Genomic DNA, 23484 nt, shown 5'->3' with positions numbered 1-23484 from the left:
ACTGAGATTTAGGCCTCCAGTTCAAACCAGTAAAACCTGAAGCACCAGCAGGAAGTAACCAGCCCAGATAACGGCAGGGAGGAAACTCCTCTTCCTGTGTCTAGGCATCATATGAGTAAAGTTATATCCAGCTGAACATCTTGTCTGCAGCTTCCTTCTTGATTTTTTATCTCCCTCCATGATGCCGGAGGTCTTCACTCGGCAGAATCCCTCCGTGGTTTGACCCAAATATCTCCGATCCTGGAGTTATTCCTCGTCTCTGCTCCTTCCCAGTCATGAAGCTGCTGCTCTCCCTTCATCATGTTGAGGAGACCATGGTGTCCTCTGGACTCTCCTCTGGTTCCATCTGGATTCATGAAGCTGCAGCCTCTCATGATCAGGTGAAGGATGAAACGTTTTCTCTTGTTTCTAAAACCTCCCAGTTTATTTTGAGGTCCAGCTGAGGAGTTTGGGGAGAAACTGGAGCTCATTCTAAAAGTTAGCGGCTCGTTGTGTTGAAAACCCTGCTTTCCTTTGGGGATTAAGACACATTTAAGGTCAGGGTTAAACTCTGATCCTGCAGAGCTGGTTCCTTCCCTCAGACCTAGAGGCCCACGGCATGCCGGGTCCACCGCAGGGACCGGGTCGGCTTCTCCTCTGGGAGTCGGCAGGTTGCGTGTAATCTGCTGCACATCCCGCCCAGGCTGGGCTTTCTCCTGAGCTAAAGCTGATCTGGGACACGTGAGGACTGGATGGGATGCGTGTGAAATGCTGCTGGGATTAGGGGTGAGGGGCTAGACCTGCTCTGGGAGCTGCCAGGTGATGGAGTCAGGGGAAGATGGGCGACGTTGTGCTGAGCAGATGCCGACGGGAGCGGCAGGACTCCTTCCCGGATCCGGCTGTTCTCTGACTCAGGTCTGTTTGTTTGACTGAAACCTGAGTCAGATGAACAAGCGGGAACAAATCATTGAGCCGTGAAGGTTCTCTCAAGTCAAAGATAAATAAACAGACAGAAAAACCTGTTTTGATGCCGAGGACATTCCGTTCCCAATCCTGAAGCCGATGCAGGATCACTGCAGTCGGGGCAGCGGGTCCAATGAGGACAAGTTTGGAAGGAAAAGACATTATTCCAGATTGGATCCGTATTTTATCCTTTATATCATTTCCATTCCTTCTACTGCCTGCAGCCGATCCCAACAGGAGGAACGGTGTGCAGTTCTCTCTCTGCATGGCAGAACTTCATCCTGCTGTGAACTTTGACCCGTCAGGCGGTTCTGAATCCAGAACCAGCTGGTAGAACCTGCAGGACAGAGGTCGGTCCGGAGAGCCTTCGTCTGCCTCCCAGACATTCAGTCAAACTTCACTGATGCATCGAAGTTTGACTCTTGATGATTGATGATCGTTAGCAATTTATTATTGATTTTTTGTAAAGACAACATTTGTTGTGAAATGTTGCATCATCAATAAAACTGGAGTGAATATTTGATCAGCTGTTCCTCCATCAGCTCCAGGAGGACAGGGACAGACGACCAGGTGGAGGCGTCAGAGTGCTTTTATTTTGTCCGACTGCAGCCTGCAGGAACTTCCTGTTCCTCCCAGCTGCTGTCCAGCAGTAAGTGTGTGTCTGCTGGTCGCTGCTTTTGTCCCGTCTTGGGTCAGACGAGTTCAGCTCTCTGAACAAAGAGTCGTGTCAGATTTTCCGAGAGCTTTCAGCTGCTGCTCCTCTCAGCGGGTGCTGCCGGCCTTCATCCTCCTAATGTCGCTTTTCCTCGTTGCAGAGAAACGGAGCAGCCTTACTGGAAGGTTCAGGAACGACGTGTTGAAGTTACAGCTGCTCCCTGTTAGCATGCCAGGTAGAGACGAAATGATGAAACCTGACATTTCTTCCTTTCTCTTCTGAGAAACAAACATCTGCTGGGGAGAGAAATATAAAAAACTTTTCTAATGAAAGACAGTAAGCGGCAGAGAGGCTGCGAGGGGCAGGACAGTAGTTTCCATCTGTTCTCCATGAGACAGCCGAGTTTTCCTCAAGTCTGGACTACAAACTGCAAGCCTGGACGCAGGACGTCTTCTGGTCTGATGGGACAAACTGGAACCTCCAGGCAGGAAAGAGTGAATGAAGCAGGGTTTCCTGGGTGCATCAGCAGCGCCAGGGGTCGTTTCACCCTCTGGGCAACGCGTCGCTTCTCATTATTACGTTAGATTTTTATACATCTGTAACCGTAATAGCAAAATGGGTTAGCCAGGGTTGGCTTATGATTGGCCGCCCAGCACCGGAAGAAACCAGGAAGGGTCTATAAAAACGTCTCGGCCACAGCGAAGCACGGCGGCAGCCACATCGTGAGCCGGGGTTACTTCCTCAGGAACTGTCAGCATCACAGCGAGTCAAAGCAAACAGGAAATGATTCAACCACCAAGCAGGTAGCACGTGACCGCTGATGTCACGCCGTCACGTGACTGCTGGGAGACGGAGCTCAGGTCATCTGGAAGTCCAGATTTAAAGATTCCCCTGGCGCCTCGTCTCTCTGCTCCTCAGAAAACAAAACGCTTCATAAAACTTTTCTTTCTTGAATATTTTCTTGTTTTAAACCAAGATGCTAAAAGCTCTGCTGAGGGACACAGTGACACCTAGTGGAGCAAATGGCAACTGACAGGCGCTGAAGGCCAGCAGGCTTTGGATGTGAGGAAGAAGCTTCTGGACTTTGATCATTTTCTGTTGCTCAGACCTGCTGGGGGACAGATGGGGACAGATGGGTCCCTTGGATGGGGCCCCTCAGAGCAGTGACTCCCTCCAGCCAATCAGCAGCTCCATTTCTTCCTCTCTGCACATCAGAGACGTGACCAAAGCTCCAATCAGCAGCGAGGCTGGTCAGATACCAGTGTGTGTGTGCAGATTAAATGCAGCCTGTTGCCCCTCCCCCTGCAGCCTCTATATATTGAGCGGTGGAGCCGGAGGGCTGCACTCTCCTGCAGACAGTCAGAGAGAGGAGTGTGTTCAGCAGAGAGAGAGGAGTGTGTTCAGCAGAGAGAGACTGAACCGACCCCTGGAACACGATGGACGACTACAACCTTCCCTTCTGGATCTACCTGGCCGTGGTGACGGTGTTTGTGGGCGGGGCCATGAAGAAGATCCTGGCGTCCCACCTGAGCGCGGGGCCCACCCTGGTGGCCTGGCTGGGGGCCACGGTTCTGGTGGAGCGGCTGTGGGCGTTCTGCCTGCCGGCCGTGCTGCTGCTGGTTCTGCTGGCCGTCGTCTACTGTGTCCGCTCCAACTCCGGGACCGGCCCGCCGCCCGGCCCGCCCGCGCAGGGCAAGGCCGTCTTCATCACAGGTAAGGGGAGGCTCCGCCTCCTTCCTCAGGTGCGCCGCACTCTGAGAGGCGAGCTGAGAGCAGAACGCGTGCAGGCGGCTCCCTGCTGGGAGTTCATGTCTGAGACGCTGCTTCACGTTTAGCTGCACAGACCTGCAAGGAGCCCAGAGCAATAAAAAGGTCAAAGGTCAGAAAAATGTGGAAATATTGCTTTAGAGACTCGTTTGGTAAGTTTCCTGCAGGTTCCAAATAAAACCACAAACACAGTTTTTCACTTCTCCTCAAACAAAATCTCAGTTTGAATACATGGAGAGCAGCTAACAGCTAGCTATCCTGAGCTAGCTGTGGGTGTGTGTGAATGTGTGTGTTTGTTTTCAGTGTGTGTGGTGGCGGGAGTCCCCTTCATATTAAAAGTCAATAAGATCTGCTGTGTGTTTTCTGGTCTGATTTGTGTTTTTGTCCCACATTTTTAGAAATCCAGCTGATAACAGGCAGTGTGTGTGTGTCTGTGTGTGTGTGTGTTTGTTTGTAGTACCTTGTGGGAACCATTCTCCTGACACTACATTGTGGGGACCCACTGCTCCTTGTGTGACCGGAGCCTGGTCCCCACAAGGAGAAACGCTGTTTTGGGATCAGGGGTCAGATTTAGGACTAAGATGTGAATTGAGTTTGGTTGATTAGGATAAGGGTTAGGCTGCAGAAATGAAAGGACGTCAATGGAAAAAACCCACAAAAATAGCAGTGCAAACGTGTGTTTCTGCATTGTGTTTAGGTGTGTGCGTGTGTGTGTGTTTAGGTGTGTGTGTGCGTTTCTGCATGTGTGTTTCAGTGTGTGCGTGTGTGTGTTTCAGTGTGTGTGTTTCAGTGTGTGTGTGTGTGTGTGTTTAGGTGTGTGTGTGCGTTTCTGCATGTGTGTTTCAGTGTGTGTGTGTGTTTCTGCATGTGTGTTTCAGTGTGTGTTTCAGTGTGTGTGTTTCAGTGTGTGTGTGTTTCAGTGTGTGGTTCAGTGTGTGGTTCAGTGTGTGTGTGTGTGTGTTTCAGTGTGTGGTTCAGTGTGTGTGTGTGTGTGTGTGTTTCAGTGTGTGGTTCAGTGTGTGTGTGTGTGTGTGTGTTTCAGTGTGTGGTTCAGTGTGTGTGTGTGTGTGTGTGTGTGTGTGTGTGTTTCAGTGTGTGGTTCAGTGTGTGTGTGTGTGTGTGTGTGTGTTTCAGTGTGTGGTTCAGTGTGTGTGTGTGTGTGTGTGTGTTTCAGTGTGTGGTTCAGTGTGTGTGTGTGTGTGTGTGTGTGTTTCAGTGTGTGGTTCAGTGTGTGTGTGTGTGTGTGTGTGTGTGTGTGTGTTTCAGTGTGTGGTTCAGTGTGTGTGTGTGTGTGTGTGTGTTTCAGTGTGTGGTTCAGTGTGTGTGTGTGTGTGTGTGTTTCAGTGTGTGGTTCAGTGTGTGTGTGTGTGTGTGTGTGTGTGTTTCAGTGTGTGGTTCAGTGTGTGTGTGTGTGTGTGTGTGTGTGTGTGTGTGTGTGTGTGTTTCAGTGTGTGGTTCAGTGTGTGTGTGTTTCCGTGTGTGTGTTTCAGTGTGTGGTTCAGTGTGTGTGTGTGTGTGCGTGTGTGTGTGTTTCAGTGTGTGGTTCAGTGTGTGTGTGTTTCCGTGTGTGTGTTTCAGTGTGTGTGTGTTTCTTTAGTAACTCTCCCGCGGTGGAAACATTCCCATATGGCCCCTCCAACAGGTTCAGCTGTCAACCTGTCAAGCAGGTCCAGAGGTCAAAGGTCAGAGAAATGACCAGAAGTCTCAGAGCTCCACCTCAGACTCTACAAGGCTTCAGGTTAAAGGTGATACCACACCAAAAGGTAAAACAGGCGTTGCCATGGAGACCGGGAGCCGTCAGGCGGCCTGCTGTTAGCGGCATATAAGCTCCGCCTCTAACTGACATCAGGAAAATGCAACATGTGTCAGAGAAATGCTTAAATGATGCAAGCAATCCTGGCGACCTTTAACCTTTGGCCAGAGGCAGATAAGACATTCCATTTCCGTCCGTGACCTTAACGTCACCAAGCAGCCGTCTGCATATAGCACACCTCCAAATGTCCTCTGAGACGCCGCCATTGAAATTTCAGAGGTCATAAGTGAGACGACCAGGCTCCGATCTAATAAATTGATCATCCTTTCTACAAAAACTGATCAGCAACCTGGGGAGGGTCAAACGTCATGTCCAAACCATCTGGACTCCACCCAGACAGGAAAACATCTTTTCAGCTGTCAACCTGTCAAGCAGGTTCAGAAGTCAAAGGTCAGAGAAACGACCAGAATCCTCAGAGCTCCACCTCAGACTCTACAGGCTTCAGGTTAAAGGTCATTCCACACCAAAAGCCTCTTGTCTCGGAACAAGATGGCCGCTGAACTGAAGAGTCCTCTGGACAGTCGAGACCAGAGAGGAGACACTGGACTTGGATGGACAGAACCGGGATGGCCATAATGACCCACCGGGCTCTGAGGTCGGGATAAAACATCTGGAGACTTGGATGTCCCACAGTTCCACGAGTCTCTGTGGTCCACGACCCGGATCGCTGGTCCACAGGTCCAGAGGACTCCACAGCGTCAGGCGAACTCTCCCTGTGGTGGAAGAGAGCTACGGGACAGTAGCTGCTGCCTTCCTGGACCGGGATGCAGCGTCAACTCTGTAGGCAGGACACTCAGAGGAGACTCGGAGGAAAGTTGGAAGGGATTTTTAGGAGACTTGGAGGAGACTCGGAAAGGAATGCAGCGGTTTGAACTCGGGTCAGCTGCCAGGTTCTGTTCTGTTCATTGAGTCTTTATCCAGGTCCTACCTTTGACAAGTCATTGACCACAGACGTGTGTCAAAGTGCTTTAGTCTAGCCTTTTTTCCCTTGCCCTGGTCGTTTTTATTGCTTTCATTATTTTGCTTTTTATTTCTCCTGTTCTTGTTTTTCTCGGTTCTGCCTTCTTTTCCTGGTTTAGGTTCGTTTTTCGCCAAGTCCTCTCCATGTTCCATGACTTTTTCTTTGTCCTCTTGCTATTTTTGCCTCTGACATTTCGTGTTTTTCTGTTCCCACACGCGCCCCTCCTCCCCGTGCTGCTGCTGCCGAGTTCATCAGAGTTCAGCTTTATGTGAAGACCAAGTCAATCGGTGGCGAAGAGTTCGCCTCGTTCTGTGCTTGGTGCTCGTCAGAGTGTTGTGCAATCCACTGTGCTTGAGTGATTTCTGCTTATGGAGAGTTTTTCTCTCAGATGAAGCAATGCTGACCTTTGCTGTCTGTAGAAAGTGAGGAAAACATCCCAGAGCTGCAGAAAGTTGCTTAATATTTGTGCAGAGACTCGTCTGGATTCGCCACAGAAACACGTCACGATGGTCTGGTAGCACAGAACCCTCTGCAGCACCACAGAATCAGCGTCTGGACACCATAGGAGACATGATGAAATGTTTGGATAAACGCCAGCAGAGGAAGAACATCTGATGTTATTTATGAAGAAACAACAGAACCTGACGAGTCTGATCTCATTACAGACCTGAGAGCAGCAGGGGGCAGTGGTTCAGGCTCTGATGGTTTTAATGAGACTCCAGTAATAAAGACCACCTCAAAGTATTTCAGATTTGTTATTGGGACACGGCGTGATCACGAGTCTCATGAAATATTTTCCCATCTTCTGGCTGTTACATAACCTGGAGACAGAGAACATCTTGGAGCATGCCCAGAGATCCACAAATTGCTCAACAGCTCTCTGATCCTCATTCCTGCTGTCTCCAGCCTGGCAACCGGCGGACCAACTGAGCCCAACCGAACCCCCCACAGGTGCCTCAGAGTCTAACAGGTCCAAACACAGCAGTTACAGGACCTACCAGAGCGCTCCACACTAATTCATCATTTAGTTGGTGAAGTAAACCAACATCTGTCCTTCCTCTTCCTCCAATCTTCAGACATCTTTCCAAATGTCACCAGAAAGATGTTTTTCTGCCTCTTTCTGCTCAGACGCTAGGCAGCATCGTCTTTCTTCCAATTAGTGTTACGAGCAGCAAGAAAAGTTTGTCTATCTTGGGATCCAGTTAGGAGATCTTCTGGGTCACCAGTGAAGCTTTCAATTCTCTCTGAAAGAACACCTTCGACTTCCAGAATAAAACATAACGCCCAGAAAATCAAGGAAGAACTTCAGATGGAAGTGGACACTTTTATTTCCTCCAGGTTGTGGAAAGCAGACCAAGCCCCTCCAGGTCTCTGCTATCAACAGTCTTTTTGTTGTTGTTGAAACCAGAGATCTTACCCTGACCTTAAGGTATGGCTCCCGGCTGCATGATCGACCTTCCTGACTGATTTATAAACTCTCTGGTCTCTTCTTTCACGTCTTTGAAATTTTAATGGAGCCATAGAACACAAAGCATATTTCCACAAAACGTCTGCACCATCAGTCAAAGTGACACAGGTCTCCTTTGACTGATTCTCACCTCATTTCAGCAGAGATTCTTATCTCTGCTGAAAAGAAATTACATCTTAAAATGAAGGAAACACAAGGTGAAAACTTTGTTTCAAATGTTCTCGGTAAAACTGATGCAAATCTTTCCTTAGGTCCAAATACAAACGTAAATACAAGAAACCTTCGTATGGAAAGTTCCCAAACCAGCATAAGAGAACACCACACCTTAGTAAAGCCGAATGTTCACACTCTGACTCTCTACATGTCTATAAATACGTGTATGAAGACACAAGAGGAGTTCCATCAATGATCAGGGGTTCCTGAAACAGTAATAAAAAAATCCTCGTATCTTCAGGTGTATTGAGCGAAGGCAGACGATTCGGAACCAGAGCTGGATTGCAGAAGGAGGGAGAACATTAAAACAATTTCATAAAAATCCTTCAGAAATATTTCTGATGAACCCGATGATGAACCCGTTCATCAGAAACATAAGAAACCATCAGAACCTGATGAACCCGAGATTCAGAAACCAGATCAGAGAATCTTCTTAACGTTTCTGAGAACATCAAGTTTAATCTCCATGTTCTCCTGGAGCCAGCTGACCCAAAGTGAGAACTGGTTCCTGTGGAACCTGGACCATGTGAACCTTGCGGACCATGTGGAACCAAGCAGACCATGTGGAACCTGAACCATATGGAACCTTGCGGACCATGTGGAACCAAGCAGACCATGTGGAACCTGAACCATATGGAACCTTGCAGACCATGTGGAGACTTGCGGACTATGTGGAACCTGGATCATGCAGAACCTGGACCATGTGGAACCTTGCGGACCATGTGAACCTTGTGAACCATGTGAACCTTGTGAACCATGTGGAATCAAACGGACCATGTGGAACCAAGCAGACCATGTGGAACCTGAACCATATAGAACCTTGCAGACCATGTGGACACTTGGGGACTATGTGGAACCTGGATCATGCAGAACCTGGACCATGTGGAACCTTGCGGACCATGTGAACCTTGTGAACCAAGTGAACCTTGTGAACCATGTGGAATCAAACGGACCATGTGGAACCAAGCAGACCATGTGGAACCTGAACCATATGGAACTTGCGGACCATGTGGACACTTGCAGACTATGTGGAACCTGGATCATGTAGAACCTGGACCATGTGGAACCTTGTGGACCATGCAGAACCTTGCGGACCATGTGGAACCAAGCAGACCATGTGAACCTTGTGAACCATGTGAAATCAAACGGACCATGTGGAACCAAGAGGACCATGTGAACCTTGTGGACCATGCGGATCATGCGGAACCCAGACTCTTCAGACCCCTTCTGCCTCAGTAATCTGAGCTGCAGATGTTGCTGCTGGCCTCCACACACACACAGATGTGTGTTTCTAACCCTGTTCGTATCTCTGTATCTGACAGCGTTTGTTTGTTTCTTCACCGTGGGGCCCCTTGGAGCCTTGGCCCCATTGCATAACCACCTTGCCCCCCGCTCGGGGTTGGATAGCATTCCAACATGTTCAGCTGTCCTCCTTTGTCTAAAACTGGACTCTTGACCCCAGCTCACCCTGCAAACAGAGGGAAGCACTGAGGTCTCCTCCAATCAGATGCAAGCATTCACCAGTTACTCTAAAACTCAAACATGAATTATGTAAGCTCAATTAAACTATTAGTTAACAACTGATTAATAATTAGCTAATAGTTAGTTGGTGCACCAAGAGATTATTCCTTGGCTGAGAATAAAGCACCAGGCTCAGCATGACGCCATGTTGCATTCTTGCTGCGACAGTAAAAGGGCTTTCTCCCCAGGACAACAAAGCCTGAGGGGAGGTGAAATGATGCATACTGTTGGTTCCACTTTGAATGGTTTTTCTGCTGCTGCTTCTTCGTCCGTCCAGTCCGTGTGCATGAGCGCCCCCCTGTGGTGAGCATATTGTAAGAACATGCTGTGTCTCTGGGAGGCTGATGTTCCAGCTGGTGTCTGACTGAGCGGCAGTTAACGTGAACTTTGATTCAATCTCTGTAGATTTAAATCTACTCCACTGTGCAGCGGCTCGCACCCCCGGCTCTGGTCTGACCCCCACCTCTCCGTCCACCCCTGCTTTCAGAATAATCCGGCAGGTGAAGCCGGCTGGCTCGGCCTGCAGTGGGGAGCCGAGCAGAGGATGGATTTCACTCCCACTCAGCGGCTCCTTTCTCAGGACGCGATGCTGGACGTCCTCCAGGAACACGGCAGCAGTAGCGTGCCAACGCCTCGCCGCTCTCGCCAGCAGAGCTGCCGCACAAAGAGGCCCAAAGAGAACAGAAAGTTCTGCTGCAGATCAGACTGTGGGAGAACTGGACAATGACACAAGTCTGAAGACCAGAGAGGATGGACATCAGAAACCTGAAAATCCATTTATCGGGTATGAGCCCAACAGAACCAGCTGGTTCTGCCAGAATCATCAATTAAAGCAATGAAAATGACGTCAATATGGATTATTTTCTTTTTCTCCCAGCATGTTGAGTTTATCCACCTCCAAGTCTTAAAGCAGCGGCTGCAGGTTGAAACCAGTCAAATGCTTCTAATAGGTTTGCTCTGAATTCAGTTTATTTGGAGAAAACAAGCCAGTTCAAAGAGATTCATATCATTAGAACATAAAACTGAATTGAACAAATGTCACTTTCTTTGCCTCTTCTAGTCAGAAGAATCAAACCTGAAGCTGAGTGATTTACTTCTGCACCAGATTCACAAAGCAAAAAGCCCCAAATGGCAGAAATTCATTTAGAGCAATTTTAGGTATTCCCTAAAGTATTCCCAGGTACTTGTAGCTGTGCTCTATGTCTGCTATTGTTCCTTCTGGGAGTGAGACCCCTTCTGTGCGGACGACCTTCCCTCTCTTTGTAACCATCTGACCACACTTCTCTAGTCCGATATATATATATATATATATATATATATATATACACATATATAAAATTCCCTTCTCACCCTCCGTGGGTGGTCTCTTTCATCCTCTGAGCTCGGGTCCTCCACCAGAGGCCTGGGAGCTTGAGGGTTCTGCGCAGTATCTTGCTTGTGCCTAGAACTGCACATTTCTGGACTGAATATATATATATATATATATTACATGTAAGGTATTGATGGATGTGACTGTGTGTATAGATCAGTATGTATGAGTGCTGGAGAGAAAGGCTGTTGCTGTTTGTTCCCATCACATAAATATATGAAAAATTAATAGTAGATATATAGCAGTGTTGTGGTACTCGAGATCGGTCTTGGTCTCGAGTCCGGTCTTAAGACCGTTTTCTGAAGGTCTCGGTCTCGTCTCGGACTCGACCGTATTTGGTCTCGGTCTTGTCTCGGTCTCGGGCTCTGAGGACTCGGCATTTTATTTCAAGACCAGTCGAGACCGCAACTGTGAAAATATCACTAAACGTGCAGCATACTGTCCAGTTTATTTGTTAACATCTTTGTTTTCAGTGGATGCAAAACTCACCGATTAAAATCCAAGCAACTACGTGTTTCTCCCCCTCCCCCTCCCCACCTTTCACTCGCACGCGGCGCTCCAGGACATGCGCAGTGGTTTTCTCTCAGCGGCAGAAAATGTTTGTCTAATCGTCAGTAATATAATAGCGCTGCATAAATAGTAAGAAATCCGATGGCCAGAGCTAACTCAGCAGCGCTTCACTTTCAGAGACGATGGGGACAACGTCTAACTATTTTCGTCACTTAGAAAAGTAGCTCAAAGAAGGTAAGCCCCGTTAACGTGATGTTAGCAAAGCTAGCTGTACAGAGACACATAAGAATTTGTGATGAAAAAAAGTCACTCACTGCCTGAATTATTGTGCGGAGATGTTGACTGACTTGTCGTATATATGGGACAACGCTATGTCCAAAAGTCTGCAATATAGTGATGTGACATTCAGAAACAGTCGATTCTTCTCCACGGCTCTTTATTTATTAGATAGGACTGGAGTGTCACTCACTGAGAGCCGTTGTTCTATCAGATTACCATACACTGTCAGAATAGCATACGTGCAGTGATTACCATGCCTGCGCATGCGCATTAAGAAGTCTGACCGTCAGAGGAGTTGTCAGTTCACCATATGCAGCAAGTTATGACGAAAATAAGTCATTAAATTGTTTTCAATGATAACTATATAGATATACATGTGTTGTCATGGTTGCAAAGTGTATTTAAAGCAGGTCTGGCTGCAGCTGGAGTCAGCTACAACACACGCCCGTGTAAAACTCACTTAACCGCTAAGTCAGGATGCCATACAACTGTTAATAACAGATCTACGTCATGATTCTATGTTCCTAGCATACATGCAGTGAGTACCATGCCAGCGCATGCGCCTTAAGAAGTCCGACCGTCAGTGGAGTTGTCAGTTCAGCATATGCAACAAGTTATGACGAAAATAAGTCATTAAATTGTTTATAATATGACATAATATGATAACTAGATAGATATACATGCGTTGTCGTGGTTTCAAAGTGTGTTTAAAGCAGGTCTGGCTGCAGCTGGATGCCATACAACTGTTAATAACCAAGTGTATGATGATCTACGTCATGATTCTATGTTGCTGATTAAATAAAATCATATGGTAATGACAGCGTATGCATGTCTGAGCTAAGAGTACGACTATCTGGCAACGTATGCTGATCTGACAGAACACCGTGAGTTCGTGTTAAGCGTATGACGATCTGACCTGACAGAACACCCGTTCTTTGTTCTTGTAATGCTCTGTGTACACTGCATCATTATTTAATTATGTACGTTGATATTTAAATGAACAAATAACTAAAACACAAGAACGAAAGAGCATGCACATTGCTCTTTGTTTTTGTTCAAAGTGGCAGCTGTAATGTCTGCCATGGTGTCAGACTACCTGGCTTCATGTACTGGGATAGAGAGTGAAAACAGTCCCGATGAGCGCCTTCTGTTTGGTTACTTCTTGCTTGTTGCTCCTTGGTCAGTGTTCATAGTTGAGTGTTATTTACCGTCAGGGCATTGCCTCAATTGCTATGTTTAATGGTGCAACAGTGGTGGATTCTTATATGAGCAATATGGGCAAATTCCCAGGGTGTTATGTTTTTAGGGATGGCACGAGACCATCACACATTGTAACACAGAAATGGAATATTTAATATTGGTAAAATGTATTAAGTATTTAATATCTAGGTGTTTTTATGGGAATATGGATCTTTCAGATTATTCTGAGAAGCAATTTTGATCATATTTTACATTTTATTGTATCATGTAGCTGTAGCTGGTCTTGGTCTTGACTCGGTCTCGACTCCCCTCGGTCTTGGTCTTGACTTGGTCTCGGACCCCAAAAGTCTTGGTCTTGTCTCGGTCTCGATACACTCTGGTCTTGGTCTTGTCTTGGTCTCGGGTTAGGTGGTCTTGAACACAACACTGATATATAGTATATAGTAGTAATAGTAATAGCTCCGTTAGCATTTCCAGCAGTAATGGCTCCGTTAGCATTTCCAGCAGTAATGACTCCGTTAGCATTTCCAGCAGTAATGACTCCGTTAGCATTTCCAGCAGTAATGACTCCGTTAGCATTTCCAGCAGTAATGACTCCGTTAGCATTTCCAGCAGTAATGGCTCCGTTAGCATTTCCAGCAGTAATGGCTCCGTTAGCGCTGCTTGCCTTTGACGTTTCTCCCAGCGTCTGTAGCTCTGTGTCCGGTTCAGATGGCGGTAACGGCGACACCACCGACCCGAACCATGGTCACATCGGTGATGTCAGTACCGCAGGCCGTATAGCTCCTGTTAGCATCTCAAAGAGCGTCCAGCTCTGCCTTTCTCAGCACAGCATTTATTTTTAGCTCGTTAAGGTAACGATCACTTGTTAGCTTCGTTGGTTCTGCTGGTATAAATGGCTCAAAGTCCTTCATTGTTTTTCTCTCCTTCTCGCACTGCGCTCTCCTTTCTTTCATGTGGGAAATTATCCAGATTCGCCTCAATTATTATTATTATTTAATTTTTTTCATTAACAGCCGATAGTGACACCGTGTGGCATGATCTAAAATGACACCAGTCAAACACAATATGATAAACAACTACTGGGGTAAAGTTAGCCTTCCTGTGTTTACTCTGTAGATTTCACTACAGAATGGCCAGTGAAGAAATGGCGACCTCCATGGGTGAAAAATACAACAAAAGATGTGCATTTCTTTTAAGTAACTATGAGTTTTGGTGTAATACAAACAGCACATTTCTAGTTAAAAAGAAAACTAACAACATATTTAGGCCAACATGTTCAACTAGTCCTGGATCCTTTTAAAGTTTAGGAAAGTGAGACTTAAAAATGGTGCAGAAGCAATGTTTTTACACCTCAAGAGCTGAAATGTAATATAGTTACATCTTTTAAATTACATTAAATACTTTTGCAATTAAGTATGAAATGTAATGATGGTTTGGCATGCAAGCAGGAAGCATCATTGGTTCCCACTTTTCCCTCTGTGTCCCTGCAGGCTGCGACACCGGCTTTGGGAATGCTGCAGCGAAGCATCTGGACTCTCTGGGTCTGGACGTTTTCGCCACCGTTCTGGACCTGAAAGGAGACGGAGCCAGAGCTCTGCGGAGAAGCTGCTCGTCCCGCCTCACCCTCTTGCAGGTGGACATCACGCAGCCGCAGCAGGTGCAGCAGGCGCTGCTGGACACCAAGGCCAAGCTGGGCCTCCGAGGTGGGTGAGGGTGGAGGCATGTACGCACACACACACACACACACACACACACACACACACACACACACACACACACACACAACATCCTGAGCTAACACACAGTGGGATGCAGATATGAAGACATCAGGAAAACAAACCTTAAATGGATTGAAAGGAGTAAAGTTTGATGGGAGCCGAGGGACGGAGACCTGGGGGAGGGAGACCTGGGGGACGGAGACCTGGGGGAGGGAGGCCTGGGGGAGGGAGACCTGGGGGAGGGAGGCCTGGGGGACGGAGACCTGGGGGAGGGAGACCTGGGGGAGGGAGGCCTGGGGGACGGAGACCTGGGGGACGGAGACCTAGGGGAGGGAGGCCTGGGGGAGGGAGACCTGGGGGAGGGAGGCCTGGGGGACGGAGACCTGGGGGAGGGAGACCTGGGGGAGGGAGGCCTGGGGGAGGGAGACCTGGGGGAGGGAGGCCTGGGGGAGGGAGGCCTGGGGGACGGAGACCTGGGGGACGGAGACCTGGGGGAGGGAGACCTGGGGGACGGAGACCTGGGGGAGGGAGACCTGGGGGAGGGAGACCTGGGGGACGGAGACCTAGGGGAGGGAGGCCTGGGGGACGGAGACCTAGGGGACGGAGACCTAGGGGAGGGAGGCCTGGGGGAGGGAGGCCTGGGGGACGGAGACCTAGGGGAGGGAGACCTGGGGGAGGGAGACCTGGGGGAGGGAGACCTGGGGGACGGAGGCCTGGGGGAGGGAGACCTGGGGGAGGGAGGCCTGGGGGAGGGAGACCTGGGGGAGGGAGGCCTGGGGGACGGAGACCTAGGGGAGGGAGACCTGGGGGACGGAGACCTGGGGGAGGGAGACCTGGGGGAGGGAGACCTGGGGGAGGGAGGCCTGGGGGACGGAGACCTGGGGGAGGGAGACCTGGGGAGGGAGGCCTGGGGGACGGAGACCTGGGGGAGGGAGACCTGGGGGAGGGAGACCTGGGGGACCTGGGGGACGGAGACCTGGGGGACCTGGGGGACGGAGACCTGGGGGAGGGAGGCCTGGGGAGGGAGACCTGGGGGACGGAGACCTGGGGGACCTGGGGGACGGAGACCTGGGGGAGGGAGGCCTGGGGAGGGAGACCTGGGGGACGGAGACCTGGGGGAGGGAGACCTGGGGGACGGAGACCTGGGGGAGGGAGGCCTGGGGGAGGGAGGCCTGGGGGACGGAGACCTGGGGGAGGGAGACCTGGGGGAGGGAGACCTGGGGGACCTGGGGGACGGTGTTTTGGGGAAACGTGGAGAAAGTCATGAGCTCCAGATGTTTGGCAGCAGCTGCAGGCAGTGATGAACAGGAGGACTGGGACCAGAGGGACGAACATCCACTCAACAGGTCCGAATGGTTTGGACCATGAAAACTAGTGCAGATGGACATATAGGTCACAGAGTCGCCGACCATTTTGGACCGATTCTGAGTTAATCTGAGTGAAGCTCTCCAGCCGCATGCATTCCAGTCCAAGTTTGACTTCCTCTGCTGGTTCTGCTGATCCCTCCAGTCCAGTGGACTGTTTGTGCCGCAGCCTTCTAGGAAACCCTGGAACAAGCAGCTGTTCTGGGACCAGTCCGAGAGCCACGGCGTCCACTGGGACGAAAAGCAGAGGGGGCGGTCTCGTGTTTCACCCGGGAGTCAGACTCTCTGTGATTGGCTCAGAGCTGCAGCTCCCACAGGCTTCATAATTAGAGCTCAGAGAGTTGGCTGCTACTGACAGTCATTCAGGGATACGCTGGCTGCTGTGTGTGTGTGTTGTAAGGAATGAAGGGAAAGGTCACAAACACTCTCTCTCTCAGGGCTTCTATTTGTTCTCATTTTGTGGGGACATAAAGCTCTCCGCGGTGACTCTCCTCACTTCTGAGGACAAAGATCAGAAGTCTTCATCACATGAGTCATTAAAGTTTAACGCAGCGGTTTGAGGTCTGGGCCAAGTTTCCAGGAAAAGTCAGGGATGTATTGGGACCTCCTGTGCTGAGTGAGAAAATGTTTATGGAACATTGAGCAGATTTGTTTAATCCTTCGGTTGCAGAAGTATTCAAGGGTTTGTTGAGGCTGCAGACGCTGCTTTGTCCTCAAATGTCCCCGGGACATGTGTCCCAGAAAGACAAGTTGAGGGATGGAGGGATGGAGGAATGAAAGACGAGATGTCCATGGTCTGGGTGGACACAGCACATCTGGACGAATGAATCTGGCCTTGGGCAGATTGCTTTGTTTCCTCTTTAGATCCCATCTTTGATCTCCAGACGCATTTTAAGCCATTACTGTTCTGAGTTTTTATAAAGGCAATAAAAACAATGATTTGTTTTTATTCTGGTTTAACCTGATTTTGTTCAAACACCTCACACCATCTCTCAGGCTGACTTCCTCCTGATGGTCCGGTAGACCTTGTTCTAATGGAACCAGAACTCCATCATCTGCTCCAAACCAGCCTGTTCCCCTCCTGGCCTGTGGGGGCGCTGCACCAAGAACCCCTGTAGGAAATGACACAAAAACCTCGGAAGACTCTGAGAGGAACTTCCTTCTTCACCAGATGGAAACAAGATGGAGGCGTCAGATTTTAGCGGTTGGAGGATTTCTCTTTAGTCTTTGGCTGAAAACCAGGAGCCATTTCTGCTGCTAGCAGTAGGTTAGCACGTTAGCTTTGGTTGTATTTACCCAGAATGCCCTGCACTGTAGTCCACTTCCTGCTTTTGGAGCGGTCAGTTTGGAGCAGTTCACTTGGCGTTCACATTCAAAGTGAACCAGAGTTTACTTCAATGGAACCCAGACCAAGGTTTGGAGGACCAGAGGTCAAAGGTCAATTAGCATTCACACCAACTGGACTGGACTTTATAGCACATGGACCGGAGTTGGACTAAAGCAGACTGAACAGGACTGGTGGGAACGATGGAATGATGCAGCCTAAGCACAGTGGTGGAAGGTGTATGATCCGGGCTTGCTTTGCAGGTATTGAGTTTGAACTTCTTTGGAGGTCAAAGTTTCTGCCTCAAGTGGAAACTTTTAAATCATCTCTTTGTCTTGATAAACAAGCCGAGTTCCAAGAATAATCTGAGGTTCTGTTGAGCTGACTGGTTCCGGTTTCACATGATGAGAACCTTATGGGACAGGAAGTCTCCTGGTCACTCCCTCTGAGGCCTCTGCAGGCCATTCTCAGACCTAAACACGGATCCCACGGCGACCGAAAACAAAGCCTGGGATTCTGGGTCATTGACCCCAGACGGGGCGAGTGATGCTTGTTTACAGACGGGGAGAGACAGGCTGACTGTTGGTGACCCAACCGCGGTCTTATCTGCACGTAGCCACCCTGCAGATGTTACATAAACCCTCGGAGACCGTTGGCAGGTTTCTGCGGCTGACCCATAAACATGGAGTGGAGGTCCGTCACTGAGACCCCGCAGCCCCAGAGCCTGGTTCAGTCAGGACATCAGTTGGTTCCTTAGGCCAGAGCCGCCTGTGTTTTTCCACTTTGCTCCAACATCAAACATTAACATTCAGAAAGTTAAAGTCAAACCAGAACCATTTAGACTCAGCCCACAGGCCTCAGCTCCCACTTAATGACTGTGTGTGTGTGCGTGTGTGTGTGTGTGTGTGTGTGTGCAGGTCTGTGGGGTTTGGTCAACAACGCAGGAGTGTGTGTGAACCTGGGAGACGCAGAGCTGTCCCTGATGTCCAACTTCAGAGGCTGCATGGAAGTAAACTTCTTCGGCACAGTGAGCGTCACCAAGAGCTTCCTGCCGCTGCTGCGACAGGCCAAAGGTCGCATCGTCAACATCTCCAGCCCAGCTGGTGTGTAACACACACACACACACACACACACACACACACACACACACACACACACACACAGTACATAACTCAAGGTGTGGCATGCATTTATATTCAGAGCCCAGCAGTCGGTATGTTTTTGTAGAACAGGGGTGGGCAGCTCCAGGCCTGGAGTCCTGCAACCTTTATATGTGTCTACTTCAACACACTTGAGTCACATAATGAGGTCTTTAGCAGGACTCTGGAGAACCTGCCTGCACTGAGGAGGAGATTCAGCTGTTTGAAGTGTGATGGACCAGGGAGACGTCTAAGAGTTGCAGGACTCCGGCCCTGGAGGGCTGGGAGTTCCCTCCCCTGTTGTAGAACCTGACTCTGCTGTAAACTCATGAACTCCGTCCTCCCGGACCCGCTGGGTCTCCATGGTGCTGGAGGTTCTGGAGAACCTCTGAGGCCAGAACCAGAACATCTGCATTCTGGTTCCTTGCTCCGACGTCTGAAAGTTAGATTGGATTTAATTCAGGTGGATCAGGACTAAGGGGTTCGCCCCGTTACCGGTATTTCTCAGTGAAAATGCTGAAAACTGTCAGTGCTTTTCTCTCCTATTCAGTCAGAACCAACTTTCTGTTGGTTCAGCATTTGGCTGCAAAGTGACAGAGAGTGAAAGAGTTCATGGGGTGTAAATACTTTGGCAGGACTCTGAACCGCTCCAGAATCAGACACCTGCCAAAGCAAACAGACTGAGCCTCTCCAACTCAAACTGTCTGGGAGCCAAAACTAATCAATCACAGATCTTCAGGCCAGATATTTTCCAGCCAGGACAACAAGTTGAGAAACTGTGTTTGTGACATTAACCCATTAAAGTCCAGCTCTGCGCTGACCCACTGGGGGCCGACGGTGGGCAGAGCAGGCATCTCATTGGTCAGTCTGTGTGTGACATCAGAGTGACGCTCCGACCTCGTCTTCCAGGTGACCAGCCGTTCCCCTGCCTGGCGGCGTACGGAGCATCCAAGGCGGCGCTGAACCTGTTCACTGAAACCCTGAGGCATGAGCTGGTTCCCTGGGGGGTCAAAGTGAGCACCATCCTGCCGTCCTCGTATAAGACAGGTAAGCCCCGCCCCCAGACGCCGACCTGGCATCACATGCAAGGGGCAGCTACCGGTGTTAAAGTGAACATTATGGCTGCTCATTATGCAGGTCTGATGTGGAGTTGGCACAGAAAGAGCAGAGCAGCTCCCCCTGCTGGCCATTGTCCAGATCTACACCTGTATCAGCTTCTGATGGGACAGAGCACCCAACGATGACTAGATGTCTTAAAATAAACATATCATGTAAACAAATTTAAAGAAAATGAAATCATTTGGATCAAAACTCTCCACATTTATGAGAAAGTTTACCTCAGTCAGCTGGTCAGTCGGCTTCCCAGCTCAACACCAGTACAGATCAGTTTTTAGTTTAATAAACCAAACTAATAAAAATTACGGATGACCAGAAACCTTCCCTGCGGAGTCTGACATATAATAGTTATTGATCCATAATAACTAGAGTCTGATTCTTGATCCCTGAAAAGATCTCCACTCTTTCCTGCTTGCTTTCTCGTCCAATCTGCCCTAAAAGAAGAAGAAACGTCCAGTTTGCAGTCAAACAGAACCTCTTGGTACACCGAACTAATGTCTGAGAGGTTCTGAGGCTCTTCACATCCCAAGGATCCCGTCTCAGAACATTAATTAAAAGCTGTTTGGTTACAGGTCCAAACTGAGCTGGACCAGAACCAACCTGCAGGGAAGAAGGAAAGCCTGACTCACGACCGAACGCCCTGACTCACGACCGAACGCCCTGACCCACGACCTAACGCCGTGACCCACGACCGAACGCCCTGACCCACGACCTAACGCCGTGACCCACGACCGAACGCCCTGACCCACGACCTAACGCCGTGACCCACGACCTAACGCCCTGACCCACGACCGAACGCCGTGACCCACGACCGAACGCCGTGACCCACGACCGAACGCCGTGACCCACGACCGAACGCCGTGACCCACGACCGAACGCCCTGACTCACGACCGAACGCCCTGACCCACGACCGAACGCCCTGACTCACGACCGAACGCCCTGACACACGACCGAACGCCCTGACCCACGACCGAACGCCGTGACTCACGACCGAACGCCGTGACTCACGACCGAACGCCCTGACACACGACCGAACGCCCTGACTCACGACCGAACGCCCTGACACACGACCGAACGCCCTGACTCACGACCGAACGCCGTGACTCACGACCGAACGCCGTGACTCACGACCGAACGCCCTGACACACGACCGAACGCCCTGACACACGACCGAACGCCCTGACCCACGACCGAACGCCCTGACCCACGACCGAACGCCCTGACTCACGACCGAACGCCCTGACACACGACCGAACGCCCTGACCCACGACCGAACGCCGTGACTCACGACCGAACGCCGTGACTCACGACCGAACGCCCTGACCCACGACCGAACGCCCTGACTCACGACCGAACGCCCTGACCCAGGACCGAACGCCGTGCCGTCTTATCTGACTGCGCTGGCCCTTTAATGCATCACATCAGACGAGTTTGGCAGCATTACTAGTCGTTGTAGTAAAATTTGTCTAGACAGATGATGTTGTGACTTTGTCGGTTGCCAAGGTAACACTATCTTCTGCTCCCAGCTCCCTCCAGCAACAACGCCTACTGGGAGCAGCAACACCAGCAGCTCCTCCAGAGTCTGCCACCAGCGCTGATGGAGGAATACGGCGAGGACTACATCGCCGAGACCAAGGACCTGTTCCAGAGCTTCGCCGAGCACGCCAACCCAGACCTCAGCCCTGTGGTGGACGCCATCGTCCATGCGCTGCTGTCGCCGCAGCCGCAGGCGCGCTACTACGCCGGGCCTGGCATCGGCCTCATGTACTTCATTCACAGCTACTGCCCACTCAGCATCAGCAACCGCTTCCTGCAGAAACTATTTGTGAAGAAGACGCTGATGCCGCGCGCGCTGAGGAAGCAGTCGGGTCTGGAGGCGAACCTCAGCCTCAACAACAACAACGATGAGAAACTGCAGCCGCTGTAAAGAGTAGAGTACCGCTCCAGTAACACTCATAGAGCCAGACCACTCCTGTTTGTTCTGTAACTGTTTGACTCCGCCCACCTAGGAGACTACTCACCTGGAAGTCAGGGGCGGAGCCTGTTAGATGTAGCAGCATGAGTTGATCAGAGAACAGCATCAGGTGTGCTCTGAGTGCCTTCAGAAGCCTCATGCCACACATGTACCAAAGGGGGCGCTCAAGTCAATCATTCTGTCACCGGCTCCTTAGACTCCACCCGGTTGGCATGTCTGAACTCCTAAAGTGAGCGCTCTCAGTCAAACAAGCTACTGTCCGACCATCAGCCTCTCCGTTTCACCTCATCACACTCCTCTGAAAGGATGTGGCCAATCACTTCAAAATAAAAGTCCCCATACGATGGAAGACATTGGTGATACTAAGCCTCAGTTCTTCTGCGTTAAAGCTGCTGTACCTGTAGCACATTGCAACAGTCTAAGGCACATATTTAATGAAAAGATCTACTTAATCAGACACATGCTCCAGACTTTATGCCTGAATGTAACAATCAGATCACCAGATCGAGAACGTCCTAAAACATCCCGGCTCTGGACCAGAAATGTTTTAATCCGTCCCAGTTTGTAGCAGATTTACAGAGCCAGTCTGGTACCGTGTACTGGAGGACACATCTGTGTGAGTGAGCGTGTGAGAGAGACGGTGTGTGTGTGCCGAGTCTGAAGAACCATCTGTGGAAACGTCCCATTATATTGTTTTATAATCCAACTATTTATGGTGTATTTTCTTCTACCACTTAAACTGTGAATTTTATACAAAAAATGAAAAACTGTAACAAAAATATATGTTCACTTTGTTTATTCTTTCATAGAAATAAAGTTGACTTTTTCAGACATGAGAGCTGCTGATTTTTTTTAATACTCTAACATTTTTCATTACAATAAAACATACAACACACACTGAACTTGGGGCACTGATTCTTAGTTAAGTAAAAAGACAGAAAAAAAAAAATATATATATATATATATATATATATATATATAACAAGATATTACACCTAGTTATGCCTCCTTGCTCTTGTATGTCAGCCATTTAGACCAACGTTTGTTGCAAGAATGTCCTTTCATACGTAAAAGAAATGCCAGTTTTTCCATAGAGTGAATCTCCTCCAGTGGTCCAGCTGGGGGGGGGGGGGTTTCTTTAGCCAAGATTGTCTAATTGCTTTTTTGGCTTGCAATTGATAGAACTTTAAAAAGGTACTCATCCTCTTTGTGAAACAATTCTCCAGATATCAGCCCCAACAGAAAAATTCTAGGATCTTTGGGGATGACGTACCCCAAAATTATCCCAGTAGTCTTACAGACTCCATCCCAGTAAGCTGCCAACTTTGGGCAGGACCAAAATACATGAGAATGATTGGCGTTCCGATGTCCACATTGTCTCCAACATTGCTGTTCTTCCCCTCTATGTCTACTAGTAATTTGCGGTGTAATAAAGTATCTAATTAAGCACTTCCATCCAAATTCCCTCCATCTTTTAGAGCTGGTAGACGTCTGTTGTGCCACACACATAGAAAGCCAAGCATCCTCTGTAATTTTTACTCCCAATTAGACTTAATATTCAAGGTGTTATTTCCATTATGTTTCTGCAACCCTTTATATATATGGAAACAGTTTTGCATGGGTGGTGTGTATAAGCATTTGCAAAAATGTTCACAATAGTATTACCTTCTGGGGGAACACCTTTTTTATTGTTGTATTGTAAAAATGCCTGACCTGGAAATATTTAAATAAATCTCTATTCTCAAGGTTATAATCCCTTTTCAGTTGCTCAAATGTTTTAAAAGTGTTACCTTCTACAAACTGGCACAAAGCCACAAGCCCTCTATCTTTCCAATCTAAAAAAGAAGAATCTAATTCTCCTGGCCGGAAGTTTGAGTTACAGGAGGGTCACATCAGAAGTCCAGTGACATCTTGCCAATCTGTACCTATCAACCACTTCTTTCCAGATTAACAACGTATCTTCAACTATACCATTCCCATTTTTGTCTGTACCTATTTTACCTCCCATACATGTTTGAGGTTGGACCCCACCCTGGCTAAGTTCAATCCGTTTCCATCTAGTCTCCATTTCCAAGGAGCACCAGCAGACCATGAATCTCATCTGAGATGCGTAATAGTATTCTCTCAAATTTGGAAGGGCCAGACC

The 23484-nt window shown here is 49.2% G+C and overlaps 1 protein-coding gene across 1 annotated transcript; it reads left to right on the top strand.

Annotated features, from left to right (window-relative positions):
• Positions 1-2917: 2917 nt before the first annotated feature.
• hsd11b2 (hydroxysteroid (11-beta) dehydrogenase 2) lies at positions 2918-22169 on the top strand. The gene is made up of 5 exons (XM_088002995.1): positions 2918-3310; positions 14192-14404; positions 18025-18210; positions 19156-19293; positions 20890-22169. The coding sequence occupies exons 1-5, from the start codon at positions 3034-3036 to the stop codon at positions 21288-21290; spliced, it is 1215 nt and encodes a 404-aa protein (XP_087859121.1). The 5' UTR covers positions 2918-3033; the 3' UTR covers positions 21291-22169.
• Positions 22170-23484: the final 1315 nt, after the last annotated feature.

This window comes from Poecilia mexicana, unplaced genomic scaffold, assembly GCF_051168715.1.
Source record: "Poecilia mexicana isolate PSO_F unplaced genomic scaffold, ASM5116871v1 scaffold_23, whole genome shotgun sequence".
NCBI lineage: Eukaryota > Metazoa > Chordata > Actinopteri > Cyprinodontiformes > Poeciliidae > Poecilia > Poecilia mexicana.
The sequence above is the reverse complement of the archived record's forward strand: the minus strand, read 5'-3'. Positions and strand labels throughout refer to the sequence as shown.

Coding starts and splice junctions, on each gene's coding strand:
- hsd11b2 (XM_088002995.1), top strand. CDS start 3,034: ATGGACGACTACAACCTTCCCTTCTGGATCTACCTGGCCGTGGTGACG. Junction 3,311..14,191: donor CAAGGCCGTCTTCATCACAG/GTAAGGGGAGGC, acceptor GTGTCCCTGCAG/GCTGCGACACCGGCTTTGGG. Junction 19,294..20,889: donor GCCGTCCTCGTATAAGACAG/GTAAGCCCCGCC, acceptor TTCTGCTCCCAG/CTCCCTCCAGCAACAACGCC.